Source organism: Channa argus, chromosome 5, assembly GCF_033026475.1.
Source record: "Channa argus isolate prfri chromosome 5, Channa argus male v1.0, whole genome shotgun sequence".
NCBI classification, from domain to species: Eukaryota; Metazoa; Chordata; class Actinopteri; order Anabantiformes; family Channidae; genus Channa; species Channa argus.
Window position 1 is genome coordinate 8,694,820 of NC_090201.1, and position 23,453 is coordinate 8,718,272.

At 39.9% G+C, this 23,453-nt stretch overlaps 1 protein-coding gene across 14 annotated transcripts in view; it reads left to right on the forward strand.

Annotated features, from left to right (window-relative positions):
- Window positions 1–23,453, forward strand: part of magi1b (membrane associated guanylate kinase, WW and PDZ domain containing 1b) — a 135,277-nt gene that overhangs the window by 77,083 nt on the left and 34,741 nt on the right. For 11 of the 14 annotated variants that reach the window (XM_067503505.1, XM_067503507.1, XM_067503508.1 and 8 more), the window contains 8 exons: window positions 8,568–8,687; window positions 11,740–11,982; window positions 16,097–16,322; window positions 16,578–16,660; window positions 17,463–17,498; window positions 20,466–20,523; window positions 21,506–21,639; window positions 22,810–22,929. In XM_067503505.1, the coding sequence (XP_067359606.1) occupies window positions 8,568–8,687; window positions 11,740–11,982; window positions 16,097–16,322; window positions 16,578–16,660; window positions 17,463–17,498; window positions 20,466–20,523; window positions 21,506–21,639; window positions 22,810–22,929 (1,020 nt within the window). The remainder of the gene's footprint in view (window positions 1–8,567; window positions 8,688–11,739; window positions 11,983–16,096; window positions 16,323–16,577; window positions 16,661–17,462; window positions 17,499–20,465; window positions 20,524–21,505; window positions 21,640–22,809; window positions 22,930–23,453) is intronic. The other 3 variants (XM_067503506.1, XM_067503498.1, XM_067503500.1) reach the window with 1 other exon arrangement.

Genomic DNA, 23,453 nt, shown 5'->3' on the forward strand with positions numbered 1-23,453 from the left:
TGGTTATTTTTAGAAGCTGGGTTGTGGCATGTCTGTACAGCCTCTTTTTATGTATGTCATATACTTTTATGCAATTGTATTACAAAAAAAGATGGCTAAATGCAACACCATGGCCTCTTCTCTGTCATTTAAATACAGCTGCTGTTAGACGGAGATATTTTCTTTCCGTGCTATCTTCCCACTGTACATAATTGAATGCGATTGAAGTGATTATAATTTACCTCTCTCATTGTGTTGAGGAAGATATTTTAGTGAAGGATAATTGAATGATTTGGTCATTTTGGGATTTCTCATAATGTAATTGTACTCTCAGATCTAATCTTAGAATCATCCTCTGCCTTCAGTAATGTCAGTAACCTTAGTCTGAGTGTATCATGCCACTGGAAGGGCAGACTCTTCCTTAAAATACTCTGCCATGAATTAAATATAAATGAGGTGCTGGGATTTGTCTGCCAGTGAGCATTAGCCTAGTTGAAGAGGAAAGAGGTGAAGACCAGCTAAAGAGGTGACGCATGCATATAATAAACGGCCAAAACAAGTAATAAATGTTGTAAAGAGGTAATAAATGTAATAACGTCTTAAGAGACATATTGCAGCAAAGCAGCTGTCCTCAGTTTTTTTTATTTAAACACAGACATGAACCCTAAACAACAGAGTTCAGTCGAGATGATGGGAAGATGACAGATGGGGAACAATTTGATATTGATCCTTTGTAAGCTCAGTGACAGTGTAGACAAACAGGGAAGGGCAAGGTCACAGCGATGGTTGGGACCTGTTGCTGTCAAGTATTGATTGTGGTTTGAAAGACATTGCAGTGTAACCGGATGCTCCCTGTACTTGATATGGCTAATCCTGAGACACTGTGTGGAGGGAAAACATGATTGGCAGAGCCAAGGTCATGGTGACAGCAGAGTGATTTGCTGTTAGCATCAAAAGCTGTTACACAGACGTCACAAAAAACTGTTTCACAAAGAAATTTTAAAGTAATGTGCTATAGGGTTTTTGCATTTGTATTGTTTAAGAAAAACCATATAACTGTGGTAATTCTGGTACAGTTGGGTGCAAAATTATTATTTTACATCAACATAGTATTAATGCACATTGCGCTAGTAATGTTCCTTTATCCACAATTTAGTGAATATTTAGTTTATTAGGGATGCAAACTTTTGGATCTAAATCATTTTATTATTTTACTATGACTGTTTTGTGGTTGTTGGGGTTCTGAAACATACAGTAGCTGGATGTTGAGACTGTAAGTATGTTCACGTTCTGTGGTGTTTCTGCAGAATATATAGCGGGATTTAGGTTGGGAGTATTGCCCAAGTTGCTATATGAAGTGAATCTCTGCTCTTGTTTTTAAGCATGATAATGGTCTGGAAGAGCTTCACTAAGGTCCTTAACATGCTGCTTTCCAGTGGGGTGGGTTAAAGATAGACCTTACTAAAGTTCACTGGCCTCTTGTTTGTTTTAATTAAAAGAGACAAGCCTTTGCACCTGTCCACTAGCTTCCTCTAGCACCACTGCTGATGAGGGCAGTCACAGCATAAATAAATGGGCAAGGTGCACATCTCTGTGCTCATTTGAGAGAATTAGAGGTGGTGTTGTTGATCCTGGCTACACTTTAACTTGAACTTCTTAGCTGGAGTTCAAAATAAACTTTATTTAATGGAGTGTTGGGACCCAGTATATTAGTATTAGCTTATGACACAGAAATGAACACCACCTACAGTATTAAAATGTCTGTCCCAACATTTGATTGCTGGTACACTCATCTTGAAGCAACAGGTATTATTTTTCCAATTAAAGGAGATCATCAAGAATCATCATCGAGACTGCAGGTTAGTACAGTATAGAAGGTCAGTGCCATGGTAAGATGTGACAAAACCTTACATGGTGTTGCCCATTTAGAAATGTGTTACCGAACACATAGAATATTGTGCAAAGGAAAAATTATACTATTATTATGACCATTCTAACTTATCTGAGTTTTTGGCCAAAAGATACACAGCAGAAATGCACCCAGAACTGTGCAGCTCTTTGTGTTTTTTTCCCCATGGTGCTGTGGTTGGGGAATGAACAGCAAAACCCTAAGATAATGGATAGAAACATTTCATATGAAAGTAGTAGTGATTGCTGTTAGAGCTCCAACTACAGTAATAAAAGTAAGGACTCAATAACTGCAGATACAGTAAAGAGATGCTCAACTCTCAAGTTTCTGCTTTTACTCTGGGGGACTAATCTGGTAACCATAAGTGGTTCACAGCAAAGAAAAAATACACTTGTCCCACTGGGCTGTTATGGTAATGAAAATGTGTGCGTTACAGGGGAGATGGGTGCAAAAAGGTTTATTAAGCGATTACCCTCCACCCACAGCCCCTGTTTAGCCCCAGACCATGCCATTTGGTGACCATGCCCCTCATTCCCATTGCCAGTGTGTTTGTGTGTTGACTTTTAAGGGGTGGGACAGCTGCTGGTTGTATTGTGAGAAGCCTTTTACACCATTATAAGCCAAAACAACTGTGCAGACTGGCAAATCATACACGCACACTTCTCTGTTACTGTTGGTGTCTGAGTCTTTTTGTTGGATTGCCAGAGGGACTAGGAGGCTGAGCATTATGGCCTGTCTCATTGGTGTGAAAACACAGAAATAACAATAGAAAAGAAAAGAAAGGAGGCCAGGTCAAAAGGTTATTTAGTGCTCCATATGCTCAATGTTGTTTATATTACATAAACATGGGGAAAAAAAATTAAACCATGCCTGCTCTTGAGCAGCACCCAGGATTACATTCATATATTCAACTCATGAGATTTAGCATGAATATTTGGTAACTTTGGTAACAGAGCTTTAAATCCGTATGGTATCTCTTGTCTTTAACTTTTGAGGGTTTAACAGCCCTCTGATCTGTAGACACGGTTCTACATGGTCAGGCTTGTGCTTCATTGCAGGCCAAATTTTAAGTCTTGATCTATATAACAATAGTATGCCACATTCAGCATAGTTCCCGAAATGTGATTGTCTGTTCAGCAGCAGAGTTGAGCACTTCCAACTGTCTTCTGCACCCTCTATACTCAACTACAGTAAAGTTAGGGTACATGGTTTGCTAGTTATTATGTGCACCTGCATTGACAAAACACATAAGTTTGGAATATTTTACACTTGGTGCAGGAAGTGGGCGTATTGGTGGTAAAATTTACACCTCTGCAATGTATTGGTATCTAAAAATAAATTGGCCTTTGATTAAATACTGCATTTGTCGTAATGTTCAGTTCTTGGTCAGGTTTTGCTGCTTGCAATACAATATTGTCTTCACAGAAATATTAGAGTAGAATGTGATAATTAATAAGAAAAAAGTGGTAGAGGCTTTACATTTTCTGTGTATGGTTGATTAGCCTGCAGTTGCTCCCAAAGCCATGATCTCTAGATTAGCCACTTTTTGGCTGACAAAGTTGCTGAACTTGTTGCATCTGGTCAAACCTTAATTCCTAATTCTGTTTTTTAGAAAATATTGGAGCAGAATTTAAATCTGTATATACAGATTTGTTGTAGAATATGTGTGAGCTTAATGCTTTGTGGCCTTTTGTGATACCAGCAGGATAACATATGCTTTATCTTCTGTTTAAGAATATGTTTGGAGCAGGGAAATACAGTGGTCCTGGGTAGTTTGTGAATCCTTCTTAACATAATTAGGACATAAAATATGATCTGATTTTCAATTCCTAAAACTAGAGAAAAGTGACCCAATTAAACTAAATGTTTCCAGTAACTGTTTATCAGACCTGCGCATTGGCTTGCAGGGGTTTTAGCCCTTTCCCCTTTCAGAACAGCTTCAGCACAGGGATGTTAGTTTGCTTCCTTGCATGAATTGCCTGCTTTAGGTTCTTCCACAGGATAACATTTGGATGAAGATCAGAGCTTTGACTCAGCTATGCCAACACAATACATTTCATCTGTTTTAACCATTGTTTAGTAGAATGACATGTGTATTTAGGGTTGTTGTCTTGATACTTAATTCATGTTCTTGAGCTTTACATCATAGATGTAGTATTGTATGACTTGTATGACTCAGAATTCATAGTTGATGATGAAGACAAGTTGCCCTGGTCCAGAGCCAGCGAAGCTGGTACAAATTTTGATACTGCCATCACCATGGTTCACAAATGGGATAAGGATCCTATACGGGAAGCTTGTTTGGTCCTTACAAAACATCTCTCATTCAAGGTCTGATCTGTCCACAGAACCTTCTTCCAGTATCCCTCCAGGTTTTTCCACAGTACTGTATGTCTGCCATGGGTGCCATTGTTGTTTAATGTCCTGATGATGGTGGAGTCATGATCAATAATATTAGCCACTGCAAGAGAGGCCTTTAGTTTCCTAGATGTTACTATTGGCTTTCCTGTGACCATTACAGGCCTTGCATTTAGTGTGAGTTTCGTTGGCCAGCCACTCTTAGGGAGGGTAACAACTGTAATAACTTTTCAGCATTCAGCCCGACAGGCAACTCTTTGTCTCAGGTTTTCAGAAATCTTTGTTTGAGCCAAGACAGACGGACAAGCTGGTGTTGTCATCTCTTCTTAAATAAGGCAGAGGCAGAGTTATTCCACTGACTGAAATTAATCACCAAACACGTCTTAAATTTCCCTCCACGTACTTTGGAAATTTTTCCCACATGATGATATTAAGGATTGGATAATTATCTTTGTGCAACTATGTATCTGAAACTAAAAATACATTGATCCACAGTATTTGGTACAACATGCATGCAGTTAAAGATGCAGATATTTCCCTGTAACAATAGACGTTTGATGCTAAATACTCAAGGGAAGCTCTGACAGCAGGATGTAACAGGAAAGTGACTTCAAGCATTGATCAGACTCTGCATCATGCAGGAATGTGAACTGAGTAGTTGTCTGCGGTTTCCTTTTATCCAACAATCTCAGTTCTTTTTTGTAAATTGTTCATTCTAAAAAACTTACTGACAAACCCTGAGGGTTAATGCGTACTCCTCTACTGTGTGAAACCATTGCAGTGTTTTTCCTGGCTCAAAATGAAGCATAAGCGGCACACAGATGGACTTATACATGTAACTATAGGTTTATCAAGTTTTTAAAAAAGAAGAAAAGTTTAAGTAAAGCAATTCAGAACCACATTTACTTTGCAGATCTTTTACTGCTACAGTGTGTAAAGTCCACAGCATGACAGCTGTAATTGTGGTGTCAAGTGAATGCAGTTTTCAGTCCAGGTCTTATTAACTTGCAGTTGGCAATATTAGGCAGATGAAAGTAACAAAGAGCCATTGATGCAAATGTATTTTTATAAATGGTTGTTTTTTACACACCACATCATGCCTGAATGAGTAAGTAACTAAAGAAAAAAGGGTAGGCTGGGAAGAGCTAAAGCCTTTAGTGGCAGCCCAGTTGGTATCAACCTGTAGCTGTATCCTAAAAGCCGGGACATACCCAGCCATCCTGCATTGTGTCCCCTAGTCTGACCCTCAGCAGCCACTTTTTGCCCAGTTCAACGTGTTGAATCGAAGTCTGTCAGGTGTTGTGCTGTCACAAAAAATGGCCTTTCTGATTGACTGAGGGCTTAATGAATTGTTGCTCTAGAAGAGACCACAACTTATACCATCGTTGTGACTTATCAGACATATGCTCAGTTAGACGTAGGAATAAACCATCTGTGAAGTCCGATTGGTGAAAATGGTGAGCTGATGCTGTTTTTTTTTTTTTTTTAAAGTTTGTTTATCTCAGCTCTTCTGCATACTCTTCCTCTCACGCAAGTGCAGAATGTGCAGTGCTACGTGGTCATCGGCTCTCATCTTTGCGATGTATTTTAAGGGCCAAAGCTCCCACCGGCTTTGTCTGAGCTGAAACAGAGGGCCTGATGGCTCAATGGGTAGAGCATAGGGTTGGGATACAGAAGGCTAGGGGTTTGAATCCCACCCTACCAGGCCAACAAGGGCTACCTTGGTGGCCTTCCCGAGCCTGGAAAAATGGGAGGGTTGTGGCAGGAAGGGCGTAACAATTCATGCCAAATCACCATGGGGAACACGTACCTCACCCCTGAAGGGACAAGATGAAAGCTGTTGACTCTTTGACATTAACAGCGTCCTGACTTTAGCACATATTTTTTAAAAGCAGCTCACTCCAAGTACTTAAGCTGTTGGTTCAAAAATAATCATTATTCACACTGATTAACTGAAATCATAAGAATAAAACTTTAACAGGGAAATTGTGAAAGCAGGACAGGTGTGACAGAAAACTGATAGAAGAGAAATGATCTGAGGTCAGCTGATGATTTTATTAGAGAAGTAATTTCACTCTGACACAAGATTTTCCTTTAGAGCGATCCCTCCAACCTCATAAACAGTGTAAGAGCCTAAAGATGGTGGTGTTTTGTTTTTCCGTTGACTGACGAGAGGAGACACATGCACAACAGCAGGTCTTACAATAACCTCTTACCAGGTTACAGTAATAGTTTCTCTGCAACAACACTGCAGCCTGCTAGTGAAACGTTTATGCTAAACCAGACTTGAACTTTCTTGGAATAAAGTCAGTGTTTATTCAGTGTCTCTCTTTCACTTCTCTTTAATTGTTTTCTGTCAACACCTCTCCTGCTTTTATTTATCTTGTGCATTCATATGAGCCAGACCTTTGAGCCATTCCACTGTGCACTCTGTCTCTCTGTTATGGAATTGAAAAGGAACTTGTGAAGCCATGTTGAGGACTGTGTGTCACTGAAGACAGAATTCCTTAAGTAGCTTTGCCACTTCTGTCTGTCTGTTTCTATCTTTCCTGGGTTTTATTATGACTTACTTTTTAGAAGAAGTAGAATAAGCAGTACAGTATTATTTATTGTGTGTCATAGGGTACAGTACATACACTGATTTTGAGGGCATGAGTGCATGTGTTTTGATGCAGCAGTTAGTTGGTCTGAGCTTCCAATGTTACAGTACCACTGCCAATATTTCAACTTTTGGTTCCTTGATCATCTTCTTGAAATGCTAATGTTTTTCCTTTAACGCCCACCCAACCATTCTTAGTGGGGAAAGATACTGAAACTGTTAAGCCACAAGCCAGTTAGCACTAGATACACACCCTCACAGCAAATCACCAAGGTTTCATAGTATATGCCTCTGCCTGGATTATGTTAACTCTGCTTTGGTAGTCTCACTCCTCCTGCTTCTCCCTCTGCATTTTAGAGGTCAGCATCCGGACGAGTTGTCATTCGCCTCATCCAATCTCGACTCTTTCAAGAGTCTCTATGTATGGCTCCCACTCCCAACCTATCTTTCCTTCACCCTCTATTTCACAGCTTGGTAAATGGAGCTTTTGTGGGTAATGGGTATTGAATTAATTAGGCCTATAGCAATGACAGTGTCTTACCCCTGGGTTTAAGCCAATGCTCTGCTTTTTTATCCCTTTTGAAACACTGGTCACAATTCCACTTCCTATTTGGCTTTCTAAGAGCAGCAGGGTCTCAATGGAGTCGAATCAATGGCTACTTTTGTGTGGGAAGTGAACTGACAGTCGACTGAACGCTCGGGCTCGGCTGAGGACTCTCCAAGGTTGACATTCTGTAAAAGACTTGCTGCCTGGGAATGTGCGAACTGACGCAGTTTGTTTGATAGTCTTCGGAAGGTATTTGTTTGACTTCCTGTTGCTGCATGAATATCTGATGACAAACAGTGGAAGTCTGTGGACAAATTATCAAAGATAGTCTACAGGAAAACTTTCCCCCTTTGTCTGCCTTCATACAGTGGCCAATAATCACTAGTGATTAGTGATTACATTGATTGTAACAGCTGGGAGATTGAACTGATACATGTAAAGAATATTTTGTGTGAGAGATATATTGGCAGAGAGACATAAAAGGGCACAGAGGCATGCACTAAACATGTCTCTCTACATATACTTCCTGCTTGCGTGAGTGTAATGCATGCTTAGTTGAGTTAGGATCCTCACATCTGTGATTTATCACCAGTGTCACTGAACATGGCTGCAGAGGGAGGCTCTGCCCATATCCCCACACATCTATTTTTACCATCTTATTGCCAACCAAACCACTGGAGACAAAGTGATCAGGAGATTAGACAAATAGAACAAGAGATGCAGAAGGGGAAAGACAAGGGATGGAGGCAATGAAGAAGGGAAAGCCCTCTGTGAGTGCAGTAGTGAGCGAGACAATTAGCAAACACCATTTCCGATGGCCAACTGTCAGCAGCCGTATATGACAAATGCTACAATCTCACCGGCTACATGCCAGGCAACACGCATTCAAACACATATGGCAGGATCCTACTAAGGTGCTAGTATGATACCTCACACTCTACCCCAGTGTGAAGGAAGATCATAGCAAACAATGGATCATCTCCCTTTTGGAGAATCAGTGGAGGGTGCTAAACATTCTGTTTTGCTGTTATGTTATTTGCAATTTTTACCAGTATAACATCATAACATTTACCAGTATAACATCTTATTTAGCACTGTAAATATTGTCTCCCAGACATTTCATCCCTCATATGATTGTGAAATGTAATGTTAAAAACTGTTTCTTTGTATTCCAGGTACAACCCGTGCCCCACGTGAAGGAGAAGTCCCTGGTGTGGACTACAACTTCCTCTCAGTGGAGGACTTCTTAGAATTGGAGAAGAGTGGGACCCTTTTGGAAATAGGAACATATGAAGGTAGATTAGAAATTAATCTGTTTACTCGTTTGTTGTAGGTAAACTCTACAGATATAAAAAAAAAAACTTGGGCTTTTCAAAGTAGATTATTTAAGTTGTACCTTCCCTCACATTTGGGGAGGTGGAGGAATTATTTAAGTTGAACCGGCTGTCTTTTCTGATTGTTCTAGGCTGAGTATGAGCTTTGAGTGACTATTTTTACTCATTTTTATTTTATTTTTTTTAAATAAAATTTTAGTCAGTACCACTAATGGTAAACATCAGTTTTGGCAAAAACTATTTGATGCCCATCTAAAACTAGGGGATGTTAATTTTTGAGCTATTGCTTGGTGACACTTGCTGTTATGTACTCGCTGAAAATACAGACAAAAATCAGCCATAAATGTCAGTCAATTCACGTTCCTAATAAATAATTGCAGGCTGTAATGTTCATACTAGTTTTGCATTGTTCTTTGACAGGCATACTTTGAGAAGTATTATACTGCATACATAAAATTTCTTCAATTTAACAGGCTTTGCTAATATTATCTTCTTATTCTACTTGCATACATTCCTTTTCAAAATTACACATCGTCCTTCGAAGCTAATGCATAGAATTCTTTCAGGGCTTTTAGATTTAACTTTTATACTTTGCCAATAAGTAAACACTAATTAATAATCTGGCTTAAGACAATTGTGCTACCTTGTAAGGCAGAAAATAACCAAGTCCCACTATACCTCCAGCCATTATGTAAACTTGCCCAGACTTGGAACATTGTCAGTAAGCGGTCCAGTCACCTCTCTGTGCCGATTTTTCAACTTCTGGACAGTTGCACCTGCTGGCAGAGGACACCGTTTGCTCTTTTTTTCCTTCAACTTGCACTCTAAAGAAGTTGTTGACGCCTTTTGAGTCAAAGAGCACATGGTTCGTTGTTTGCTTCGGCATTCAAAAGTCAAACTGTAGGTCCTAATATTTTTGCCTTAATGTCTCAACAGATTATTCCCCCAATATATCACAGTGCAATGACACTAACGCAACAAGGCAAGAAAGTTGAACTTCTAGGTTTTTCTCCAACACAAAAATTGATGTTCTCTTGTTCTTTGGTATGCAATGTGTCAACTATAAACTTAAATCAGTTAGCCCAAACATGTTCACCTTAGTTTTTCAGGGAATTGTTCAAAAAGTAGTCTTCAGACATAATGCAAAAAAGTCAGTCAATCAATAGTCAGTTGTGCTTGACTCACAATTCAAATATTGCAGCCTCCAAAGGCAGTCTTGGACTGCAAGTGTGTGTAGTCACTGAAAAAGAGACGTGTAATATGGCAAAAGAGGGTTTCCCAATTTATTTCAATTTTAAGACAACATTATTGTTAAGGGTTGTTAGGTTGCTAAGCGTAATTGCACCTAAATTATTATTTTTTGCTCTATAGAGATAAGTACAGAGATAGATAAGTCGAGGTTTTTTGCATTTTACACCAATCAGCCACATTAACACTGGTGGCCTGTCATGGAGAACAAGGGTCAGCATGGCCACTCTGAGCAGTCTGCAGGCACACAGCTCCATACATAGCAAAATGTGACACACTATCTGCAGAGAAAATACATGTAGGTGATACTTTTGTGTGTTTAAATCTTGTAATATTGTGCATAAATGTAAAATGTATTAGTTTTCGTCATTCAAAAGTTTTTTTTTTCCCAGCCAAATTCTCTTTCCTGCCCTACTTGTGATGACATAGACAAGACTCGGGCGTCTTTTACTTTAAATGTGTGATGACAAACAAAAACAATTTGAAAATGCCCATTTGTGAGAAATTTCTCAACATCAGCATGTTAAATTGGACAAAACAAACTGGTGCTTTCTACAAATGCCTAATGATGAAGAACATTGATGTGTCTATCTCTGGGTGTCCCCTAAACCTGCACACAAATGCCATGGGGCATTTGTACAACTGTTGCTCTGTTCCTGGCATCACCGTTTTGAAAAGCTTTAACTAGATGGACCAGGCACAAAACTTTTAAATGAAGGAAAAAAGGAAAAAAAAAAAAAAAAAAAAAGGAAAAACAAAATACATTAGAACTATCAGGCGGTATTAATGTGGTGGCTGATCAGTGTATATGATATTTTGATATGATGAGAGCATCCAAATGAGCTTCCACAAGAGGTGTCTGACTGAAGGTTTTATATTCTGCTGTAAAGTCTCTCCAACTGAAACTGCAAACTATGGTTCATTAATACAAGGGCATAATTGTTTGTTGGCCTTTAACTGTTGGCACTTAAAGCCTCAACTAAACATTTTGACAGCTTTTGGCTTAAAAAACAATTTTAAAAACTGCTAACTCTAATTTAAGTTCTAAAGTACTTTGTTGTTAACTGTAGTTTTGCCACCTGCAGTAAAGCATTCTTTGTTCCATTGCCGTAATATTTTGATGCTAATGGGATTCTGTCTCATTAGGGGGTGGCTTTATGTTTTAGTTTTCAGATGGTACAGTCTCTTCAGATTTGCCCAGTCTTACTTGGAAGGATAATGGCTCTGTTGATTTAAAAAATAAATAAATAAAAATAGCTTTCCACCATGTTTTGCTCCCCTTTAAAGTTGTTAACTTAGCTGAAATGTGGAACTGGGACTAAAGAACAATTTGGCTGCAAACAGCTTCACTAAATGTCTTCACACAGTTTCATGAATTACTTGGAAAGAAAGTGCTACTGTACTTTTGTATCTCTGTACAAACTATTTTTAGCATATAAAGCCACAATATCAGCTTTGACAATACTTGAGTTTGTTTAAAGATCATACAGTATTGTTTTATAAAAACTATTAATACTAAATATTTGTTTGATGTGTTAAAACTGTGTGTTATTGTTTCTGAACTGGACCAAACAAGAATGAAATTTAGTTTTGCTTCAGATATTCACATTCTCCCACAGACACATCCAGTCTCTGTATTTGCATACAAAGGCTGACTAAACCCTCTCCAATACACACAAAAAAAAACCCACTGACACACCCTCCTCTCTTGTCCTCCTACTAAAATGTGTCTTTTTAAATCCCCACCCCCCTTTTTGTTGCCTAGGTAACTATTATGGGACGCCCAAGCCGCCGGTGCAGCCCCCCAGTGGGAAAGTGATTAGCAGTAGCGGTAACGGCGGTAATGCCCCACTGCCAGACAGGCTCAGCAGTAGCCTGCCGGGCTCAGAGCACTCCACTCCCCGACGCACCAAGTCCTACAATGACATGCACAATGCTGAAATAGTGCCTGGAGACCAGCAGCAGGAGGACAACGAGGACCTCCCTGACATGAACAGTAGCTTTACCGGTATGTACAGAGGACTGGAGGTCAAGGAGGAAGGATATAAGGGTTGAATAAGTTTAGGACTTCACAGGTTTTGGGTGATGCTCGAGTCAGAAGGAAGAGCCCAGGTTAGACATTGTGAAACTCATTGGCTATGGACAATTCTTATTGTCACTTTCCACAAACAGACTGCCTTAAAAGTAAGGATGTCAGTTGTGAAAGAAAGTGACCAGCCTTGCAGTGTGACATAAAGTTATTATAGTAGAAACTGAGTTTGCTCTCTTCACAAACTGAAATAGAAAATGTATACTTGCATGCAGCTGTGGCAAAATGAAAGTTTTGCTGTGTTCTATTTCAAAAGTTTAAAAAATAACTACAAAGGCCATACTAAGATCCATCGGTAAGTAATTTGATCTCCAAGGGACAACACTAGAAAGAATAATGAATCAGTTGATTAAGTGACATCCAAGTGACAGTGAGGTTTAGGAATTATTAATTAAGTCATTAATGTAATAAATATTAAACATTACAACTTCTCCAATGTAAAGATAATGTCTGCATTGTAATTTTAAAGTTTAACATATCAAACTCAGTTTACTTGTGACGTACAAACATAATGACTTTGGTAGCTCTGACAGGAGATTTAATCCTGATAATGCACTTTAAAATTTATCATAGAAACTTGTGTTGTGTTTCAAACTGCCAATCTCAGTTGTGTGCAGCTTACTGTCTGCAGCCTTTGGTTGCGCACGTGTGCAGTTGAAGAAAGCAGATTAGAAACCTGGTTATGCGTATACATGCAGAGTAACCGGCGTTATCAGAGAGAAATCTACCTGGGGAAACCAGGTTTCCCTAATCCCCTTCCCTTTTTTCAGAAACCAGCTTTCCTGTACACATGACACTTAAGAAATCAGCTTTTCAGAGAAAGCCAACTGTAACCTGGTTACTTCAGTCCATGTAAACGCGGTCAATAAGACGTTTTGAGCATGAGAACTTTTACCAGTCACAGAGCATCTGCTGAACAACAATGTCCACTTGCATTACTAGCATATGTGAAATGTAGGAGACAGAACTCAACGTTTGTCCTAAGCCCCCAATTTATGCAAATGTCAAAAAAACAAAGTAACTACATTATGCATATGCACATAAACACCATTTCGTTTTTAGTCCGTAGAGCAAAATATGTAGTTTTACTGTAGGGCATTATCCTGGAAGACGTTTCTGTCAGATTTTGAGAATTGAACAAGTAACTAAAGATTATTAGTTGCTGTGAAATGTATAAATACCGTTGTTGTGGACTCTAAAGCACACTGAGGATGCAATGTGAACTGATCCCTCAGGCCCTGCAACAGTATGATGCAATGTGAATGCTAAACCTCCCAATCATAGTAGATCATGCTATCGCCCTGGACATTTTGAAGTTGGAAAGAAACAAACATTTTTGTTAGGCTGTTTGTTTGAGCACAGATGTATAGTTTTCTTGTCAAGCTGTTTCTTATGAGTGGGGAGGATATATTGAATAACAAGGAATCCCTCACTACACATTTGAAACACATTTTGAAGCCACGTGGAAAAAGCAGTCTGATGGATTTAGACAGAATTCTTTTTTTTTTTTTTTTTGATACAAAATACGAGGCCGGAAGAGGCCTCGAGGCAGGCTATACTCCAAACCAAATTACATTTGGCATCTTGGCACAGGCAACAGGCTGAACTGAAGCACCACATTTGCCACTGATGCACAGTATCTACAGACTAGCTAGTTGCACACCACATATTTTCTTGCAGGTTTTTTCAGGTTTGATGAATTTTCCTGCAATTGAACAAGTCAACCACTGTCCCGTGTCTGGCTGCATGTCACTCATTGTCTTTTTTTTCTTATACTAGCTGTAGTGGTATGGTATCTCCCCTTGTTGAAGAACTTAACACCATGACTCACGTGTGAATTCAGCTGGTGCAGACACCTTTAGAACAAACAGACCTGAAGTCAGTGGGTACACAGGCAGCTGTTTGCAGAGCCGTCTTCGACAGCAACCTGAGAACATGCTGTGGTGTATTTAGTTTAGAGCATAACACTAGAATGTGATTCTGACTTCTACAGCTCTGTTGAAAAGGAGAGAAAAGGAGAAGGTGAGAAGCGATGGATAAAGTGGGAGGGGATAGAAACAGAGAGATGGCAGCAGGAAATTGAAGAGAAAGAGGGAGTGGCTGGGCAAAGTGGGCAAGTCTGAAAAGGATTGGACTGAGAGAGAGAGAGAGAGAGAGAGAGAGAAAGAAGCAAGGAAGGTTTGTATTTTGTGAAGGAGGATAAGCTCAGAAAATGAAGAAGTGGTAGAGAGCACAAAGGACGTGAAGAGAAAGCAACAAAGAGAGCACTTTGGTGTGGTGAGGGGCTGCAGAAAACAACTGCTCCTTTGATTGGTGAGTGAGTGGTCTCTGGGTTTGACTACATCTGCCTGTTTCTATGCATCCAAAAATGTTAAATAGTGCCATCTGGCTGCAAGCAGCAGAGACTGGGCTACCTCTATGTTTAAAGTGATTTTTAATGATGTCATTAGCACTTGCTAGCTCTAAAAAGTAAATTGTTGGCTCTGTTTAAGAAAACAAAGGGACAAATGCGCTTGCACAAGTTTTTGAGAACATTATACAAATGTTTTGAAGTGAGACTAACTTTATTAGACTAGTACAAAGAACATGGTTTGCCATGACCTCAAAATGCTTAAATAATTTGATTAAACTTAATATTTCAAAAGTTTTGACGGTTATTTTAATTAAGTTACTCCAATTTTAATTACTTCCACTATACCCAAAAATATCTTTGTAAACCTTTTTTTTTGTACATTTTACCATCACAGTTTTTATGCTGGCTTTCCATTTTAAATGTTTCGATCGTTTTTTTGTTTCTTTGTTTGTTTTGTTTTGGGGTTTTTTGTGGGTGAGATAAAGATATTATTTTATTAATTTAAAAACATTTGAATAATGCATTATTTTGACACTGGTGCAGGTTTTGAAAGGTGCTCTGCTACTCCTGATTTCTAGTTATGACTTCCTGCTCTCATTTCTTGTTTCTTCTTGTGTTAGTAGGTCAGTAAGCATTGTAAGGAGGCTGACTTAGTCCTAAAGCTGTTACTGCCATGTGTTTTTTGAAGGTGGGACCAAAAGTAGTTTATTTGGCGACTGTGATTGTGTGAGCTCTGAAGGTGCCAGTCAAGTGTGAAAAATGAGATAGCAGGAAGTTAGGTTATAGCACTTCAGAGGCCATGGCTTGAGGTGTGAACTGCCCACTCAGCAGTCCTAATTGAAGTAAATGTGTCTATAGGAAGTAGCCTGGAATAAGTGGATATACACTTAACGTGTGTCAGTCAGATTATTGTGAAAAATGTGGAAGTTTTAAAAAGTCATTGGACTGAGGCAAGATAGTCATGGTCTAACTGCCAGGCTTATAAAAATCTTCAAAATGCTCTTTTTATGTAAGTCTTTAGACTGTACAGATAAGAGACATTACTCATCATCACAGATGTATTTTAGAAACTTTTTTTTTCTCTTCCAGCTTATAAATTCAGTAAGAGTAAAATTCAGAGTCACTACAGTGGATCATTGGTCCACGTGTTGGTTAGGCACATTCTTTACATCGCATGCCTTTCCTGACCCTCCCCAAATTTTATCTGGGTAGGGACCAGCACTGCAGGCTGGGGATGGGGATGGGCAGTTCGCCCAGGGACACTTTGACATGTGGTCACACTCTACCAACTGAGCCACTGCCGCTCCCTGTTTTAGGAACCAATATAGGAACAAAACTGAAAAATTTTGTCCCCTTCTATCTGTGTCTCAGAAATGTCTGTCACTTATAGTTGTGCCTTGTCTGTTGGAATTGTGTACCATGTAACTGAAAATCAACTCAATCACTCAATCAATCACTGCAATTATTGCCTAGTGGGGCCTGGTGGCTCAGTGGTAGAGCATTCAGTGTAAAGAATTCAGGAAAAACTCGTACTGTACACGTTCTGATGCGGTGACCCCCGAAGGGACAACGTAAAGCCGTTGATCTTTGATTTTTTTGTCGATCTTATATCTTTCACCGGCCTCCTTTTTAGCAGAATATCGTTAACACAGAGCCGTCTTTGTCTGTCTGATTACCCAGGAGATTCTAGTGAATTAGACGAGATTAATCCCTCGGTACGCCCCTTCGCCCCCCGCCACAGTGACCCGTCCTACGCTGGAACAACCCCCTCACCACCGGCCACCACGGAGAGCACACAGCAGACACACTCTCACCTGAGCCATCCTCCCCCGGAGGACCCGCTGGGACCTCTGCCTGAAAACTGGGAGATGGCCTACACCGAGAACGGAGAGGTCTACTTTATAGAGTAAGTACCCTAGGTATTGAGCAAGATGGAAAAGTCTGGGCAACAAATTGTGAATAAAACTGTCTGTAAAGCACTGATATTCAAGCTTTTTGACCTTTTATTAATACTGTAAAAAAAAAAAAAAAGCAGACATTCTTCAGAATACAAACTTTATGTTCTGTCAGCACCTCACAAATCATTCTTTCTAAATGCCAAATGTGAGGAAACAAACCTCCATTACTTTCTTGTAATTTTATTCTTGTATTTCCCATTTAGCCACAATACAAAGACCACTTCCTGGATAGACCCTCGGTGCCTGGACAAGCCTCAGAAACCCCTGGAAGAATGTGAAGACGATGGTGCGTCCATGTTTGAGCATGCTTAACTACATGATTATGTGAAATGTTACATCCCATTTGAGTAAGGTGGCAAGCACTTAAATATGATATTCCTATTTTATAAAGACAAATATAAATGCATCAGTATTTAATCAAATGTATCATCATCTCTACCCCTGTATTTAGCGGTTTGTTGTTTTAGATTCTAGTGTCCTAGAAGAGTTCTGCCATAATTGTGTTACTTTTACAATGTTTCACACAGCAGTCCTTAGGTGTCAGTGTTGTGCCATAGTAATTGGTGAGCATTCAATGGGTGTCACTCCTCTGCTCTGCTCCATCTTTTAGCAGTTTATCAGAGTAAAATGCCCCACGGCTTTCAGCAACTGAATGCGTCATTTACATCATCTAGCCCTAATAAACAAAGCTCCTTTCTTGACCTACAGACACACCCTCCCTGCTATAGATGTGTCAAATGGATTTTCCACCACAGTGCTTGTGAACTATATTTTTATGAGTGGATGAGGGGTGTGATTTGTGAAATTATATATATTCTTCTACTAAGGTGTGCAAATACAGGCAATTGTCACACATCAAACACATGTCCAGCAGTTTACAAGATACAAGAAGCAGATTCAAACATGTTTCAATTACTTTTATGAGCATGTATTATGACTTTATGTTGCTTTTTGATTAGCTCTTGCCACCCTGTGGCCGGATGTTGATATTACATTTAACTGACTCAGGTGTGTGCCTTTTTTTTTTTTTTTTCCTCTCCTCACCCTCCCTGAAACCATGCTGCTGTGCTCTCCATCCTGATGAGCAGAAGGGGTACATACAGAAGAGCTGGACAATGACCTAGGTATGCAGCTTATGTTGATATCCACCCTGTCTGAAATGCCATGCCACCATTCACCATGTGTGAGAAGAACACATTTAATACATTGTAAAATTCATATGTTTCATTAGAATATAATACATCTAAAATGGATATGTAAATGGTTAATGGTCTGCACTTATCTAGCGCTTTTCTACCTATTGTTACTCAAAGCGCTTTACACTGCTTCTTATTCACCCATTCACAGTCAAAATCACACACACACTAACACACCGATCGAGGAGCTGCTATGCAGCGGGCCAACACTCACTGGAAGCAATTCAGTTAGGGTTCAGTGTCTTGCTCAAGGAAAAATCGACATGTGACCGGAGGAGCCGGGCATTGTACCAGCAACTTGGGGATTGGTGGAAGACCGCTCTACTTCCTGCGCCACAGTTGCCCATATGTGTAGATAATATTATAGTTAAAAGTGCATACATACAGTACCCACCACACCACACCACCATTGGCTCGAACAGAGTCATTTGACAGTCAGTGAAATGTGACTATGACAATGACTTAATCATCTAGAAGTGAGACATCAGGAGTTCAGAGTCTTGACATTTATCTTGTCAACCCTCAGTATGTGTCTTTGACAAACACATTATATGTTTAAAAAACTTGCAATAACACAACAGTCACCAAAAAAAAACAACAACAAAAAAAAAAAACACTCCCACATCAATAAACCATTGTTTCATACATAAGAAATTAGGTCTTGTGCGGGGAAGATTGTTATGGTGATGATTTCCTAATGGGTGTCTGTCTGAGTCAGACATCAACAGGCTTTTTTTTTCCTCAGGCCCATCAGTGCACTAACTAGCCTATCAGACACTGCTGAGCGCCTACTTGTGGAGGATAAATGGTGTCTGGAGAATGTGCCCTGCACAGTGTAGCACTACTCATGAATGATGTCATTCCGTACCAAAATAATGATGGTTGTTATGGCACCTTATATAACAATTAAACTCAAGTTTATCTCGCCATCATCTGGTAAAGCTGAATTAATAAATATATCAGATCAACACATTTAAATGACTAACATAAGAACGGGGACATCTGTCAGATTGTTCATTTTAGCAATTCCCATTATCAAGCATTTGAGTCTGATGTCTATAAGACGGCCCTCAACTGGATGAACATGTCCAATAATCATTGATCAGAACAATCCAATACAGGTACGCAACAAAACACAATTAACTTGTGAGAACCGGGAGACACAAAGAAACACAGCAAAATGATAGGTTCCTGTTTTTGTCTCCTTTGAGTTACCACAACTTAAAATGCATTCTATACATTTGAAATGGTTGAAGCACCAATCGTCCTTTCTATGCTCTTACTTTCTCTCTAACACACAGACAGACACACACACACACAACACAACACACTACATACACAGGTGCTCCTCTAGGAGCAGAACTAGTGCAGTGTGAAATCAAGTAGGTGATTAAAATTTTGCACGGGGCGAGGGGGTACCGCATTCCATTTAGAGTTCCAATTCAAAACATCTGAATGATAATTCACTATTCCTGCTTTGTGGGTTCACCTTGCACAACAACACCAACACTATAACCTTGCATTCCCTTGCATTTGCTATATCTGTTTTATGTATTAGCTGCATTTAGCAGATGAGGTAATATGGTATATCATAGTATCTTGAGTTGTTTACAAGCATCAGATTGACAACTGTGATTGCAACTTGCTTCTCGGTTGCTTGAGACTGGTCTGAGTGTTGCACGTTGGCATCTATAGGCCATTACTTTCACACGAGTGAAAAAGCATTTTTATTGCAGCTGTTGCTGAATCCACTCCAAGTGTGGACCCTCATCATTGGGAAGCAGAGGGAGCCTCTCCAAGTTGGATAATTGTAATTACAATGTACTCACACACAGTACGAGGCATAATTGGCTAAGGGTAATAATATGTAAAACTGATACATCACTGGAGAGGGTTATTGGGCAACCTCTGTTTGTAGGCAATTATAAGCTTCTAACATTATCTATGTGGTGGCCAGCCAAAAATCAGTACTGCTGTAATCAGACTATAGAAGTGAATCAAATGGCCCTGATGGCTTCACTCTTGGTGGCAAACCACAGAAACACAGCAAGATTGCACCATCAGGCAATTGCACACTGCTAAAGTGAGCTCAGTCATATTTGTGTATTTCCAAAATCTGCATTGTTTACAATGATTTCTCTCTTACTTTCTGCAAAACCTTCTGTACACGTGTGCTTGGATCATTGTGAGTAACCAGCTGCTTTCAATATGCCATTTTTTTTAAATGAAGATTTTCTGTCTACTATAAAGAAGGAATTAAACAGGTGAAGGCAGGTTTGTGGTAAACTTAAACATATACATACTGACCTTTTTAAAAGCAGAGATCTCAGCCACAGTACCTTTGTGTTCCCTTTTCACTAATATAGATTAAATGTATAGGAAATGTGAATGTTGTCATTATTCCGACAGCTACTTGCTGGTATGATAAAAGGAAAGAAAAAACAAGTCATAGGTCATTAAAAAAAACTTGTTTTCTCAGTTTTACCCACACATTTCAGATTTTTCCCCTACCTTCAACTAGCTTTCTTTACTTTCTGTCTTCGCCTCATAAGACCCTTTTACTACTTCTTTTTCTAACCTACTTCTGTCTCCCTATGCATCCCTCTATCCATCCATCTCTCCCCAAGGGTGTCTTGCTCTGTTCTTATCTGATGTGTGGAAATGTCAGCAGTGTGAGGGGGCAGAGGTAGAGGACAGGCAGACAGCCTGTGAAGCTGTTGAGTCACTCTGGCCCTAGAGACTGACTGACAGGGGGACACAATGGGGAGGCAAAAGGTCTCCACTGGTCTTGCCTCTAATGGCTCAATACACGGCCTGCAGCAACTTCACAACCTTGAGTTTTCCCATTGTCTTCTGTTTCACTCTGTTTTTTGTTTTATTTTCTCCTATTTTTAGAACTTCCACCAGGATGGGAGAAAATAGATGATCCAGTGTATGGGGTCTACTATGTTGAGTAAGTGGTTCACTGTATATAACACAAAGCGGATGAAATGCAAATGCACAGGACACTACACACATGCATGCAGAAAGAAGAAATGGCTTCCTTTTTTTTGTACACCTAAATACAAACAATTTTACTCTTGCAAAAGAATGAAACTCTGGACCTCACTGTAAGTAGGCTCGTGTTTGCTCGCTCTCATGTTTGTACAGTTGTGCTATTAGACGTCACAGCCACATTTTGCCTCAGCTATTTCAGTCTTTTGTGAACTGGAAAATGTAGGACATTTTGTTTGTGCTATTATCATTTGGGAAAACATGCAGTGAGTGTGTTTGCATGGGTGCATACGTGCGCATCTCATCTTGTGTGAAGCCCTTGGGCCAAAGCATTATTACGAACATATTTTCATACATGTTGTTCAAAGCTGTACCTAGGGGCTCAAGCTGTGGCCTATCTATTTTTATTTATATTTTTTAATTTGCTGATGTTTTTTTTTTTTGTTTTGTTTTTTTGGGAGATACATTATTCACCGTTTCATTCTTTTGGCTGGAGGTCCAATATCTCTGTGTTCCACATTGCACACTAACCTAGCGAGGTTTGTGGGAAATGTGGAAGTTTATAGCTTTTGTGAATTAAGCCGTCATCACAGTTAGATTTATTTGATGTGATTTGTGGGTATGATTGTGTTTTACATGTCTGAGAGAACACTTTCTGTTAAAGTATGGGTGGATACATGTGTATTAAGCCACTGTGTATTAATCAAAGCTTATCACCCTGTCTCCCCTCCCTTTCTTGACTGTATCTCTCTCTACTATTACGCTCTCCTCTCCTCTGTCGGCCTCCCTCCCTGCTGTGCCCCACTTTTCCACTGATATTTCCCTCTTGTCCTACATCATGTTTTCTCTTCTTACTTACTGTTTGTTCCTATCATTGATTCCCCCATCAAACATGCCTTACCTCCATCCCTTCACCCATCTTACTTTTTACTCCTCCAAAGTCATATCAACAGGAAGACCCAGTATGAGAATCCAGTGCTGGAGGCTAAGAGGCGCAGGCAGCTGGAACAGCAGCAGCCTCAGCAGCCTCAGCCCCAAAGCCAGCAGCCACCTGAAGGTGAGCGCTACATCAGAGGTTCGTTCACTAGCCCTCACAGAGGGCGTCATTTCTTTTCTTTCTATTCATGTGTGTGACTGAGTTGTTTGCTTACATGTCTGTATGCGTGCAAGAGATGGTCTGTCTTTATACAGTTTATTGCTACAGTATGACTTGATGTTGCCTGCTACTGCCTTATGATTTGCTAAGCTCTCTTCCATAAAGGCATAACTATTATTTGCGGCTGTTTCAAGCAGCCTTTTTCAAGTTAACTTCTGTTTTCTGTGTTGTGTTTGTTTGTGATGATAACTTGAAAGCTTTCTTCATCAAGGTGAAGACAGGTAGGTTTGGCTCCAACTGAAGATAATCTGCCATTTACCATTTAAAGTAAAAAGTTCTACCAGTAATAACATTGATATCGTTGCATTTTCTAAGAAGACTTCTTCTCTCATAGCTGCCAAAATTCTACTGTTAGATAATCTTAAACTGCTCCTGCCTTCCATCTCAAAGCTTATACGTTCAGAGGACACCCCACAGAGAGATTATTTGAAAATGCAGGCCAGCCCACATGGGATCTCTCCTATCGCTCTCCACCTTCTGCTCACTCAGCAGAAATTATTCAATTCCACTCGATTACCTGCTTGCTTATCTCCCTTATGAAAACACAGTCTCTCTTCTAAAAGCTCAATACCTTCAAACAGGGTTTTTACTCATTTTTTTCACCTGAGTATTGATTCTATCTCACTGTTAAGAATATTAATGAGTCTGGTCTGATCAGTGCCATGATGCCTTAATAAGGCCATTGATTAAAGGAATGGGGCACTGTGAAAAACCAGGGCACGATAGCAGTATGTGGAACAGTGTTAAAAAATTAGTCGTTTATGTGAGCTAATGTTTAGCCTGTTTCACACATTATCTTATAGTTGCTAAATAGTGACATAATTTCTGGGTAGTTGCTGCTTTTATTCACTATTTGCTCTTTGAAACTCACTGTGAAATTATAACTGTACATCAGTCAGATGCAAGAAAAGAAAATGTGTAATTTCCCAAAGAATTTTAAGCCCCTCCTGTAGCTCTACAGGCAACCTGGCTTTTTCCCAAACACACAGCACAGAGGCCATGGTGTCTCAAAGCCCTGGTTTCATCCTCAAGTAGGGCAGCTGTGCACCTGTCTAAACCCCATCTAGAAAATGCTTCTTGCTGTTGCAGAATGGATCGAGGACTCCACGTTGGCAGGAGCCCCCCTGGCCAGCTATGCTGCCAACCACCAGGAGACATACAGGGACCCTCAGACAGGACCCACAGTGCCCAATGCGATGGGACAAAAACGTGAGTTGTGAAACCTTGTGAACACAGGATTAGTCATTCCTTTTCTGTTTCTAGGCTGTGTTACCCAGAGTGACTCATTAGGAGTTAAACCAAATTCAGCTCTTTCAGAGGAGTTCTATCCCCGGGTCTGTGCCTCAGGCTGTTTTTGGGTTTTCATGATGGAGGACCAGTTATGAATTGACACTATAAAGCTGCTTTCTGTATAAGTTTCATTATACATTCTTAATAAGTCAAGTTAAATTCAGCTCATCTGTTATGCACAGTAGACTTAATTTTTCCAAGAGAGCACTGGAGGCAGTGAATGTATTTCCAGTTGTTTTGTGTGTGTGTTCTCTCTACTGTGGCCACATGTTGATTCTCGTGGAACATCTGTTATATTGTTCCTTTTTCTGGATCAAGCAATGGCCTGATATCACCCATCATTTGATGATATGCACAACTACAGACACCATGTCTAGCCATTACTGTGTGTTTTCCTGCTCCTAGTTGCCAGCTCCTTTTATACAAGCCTCCCACAAGCAGCT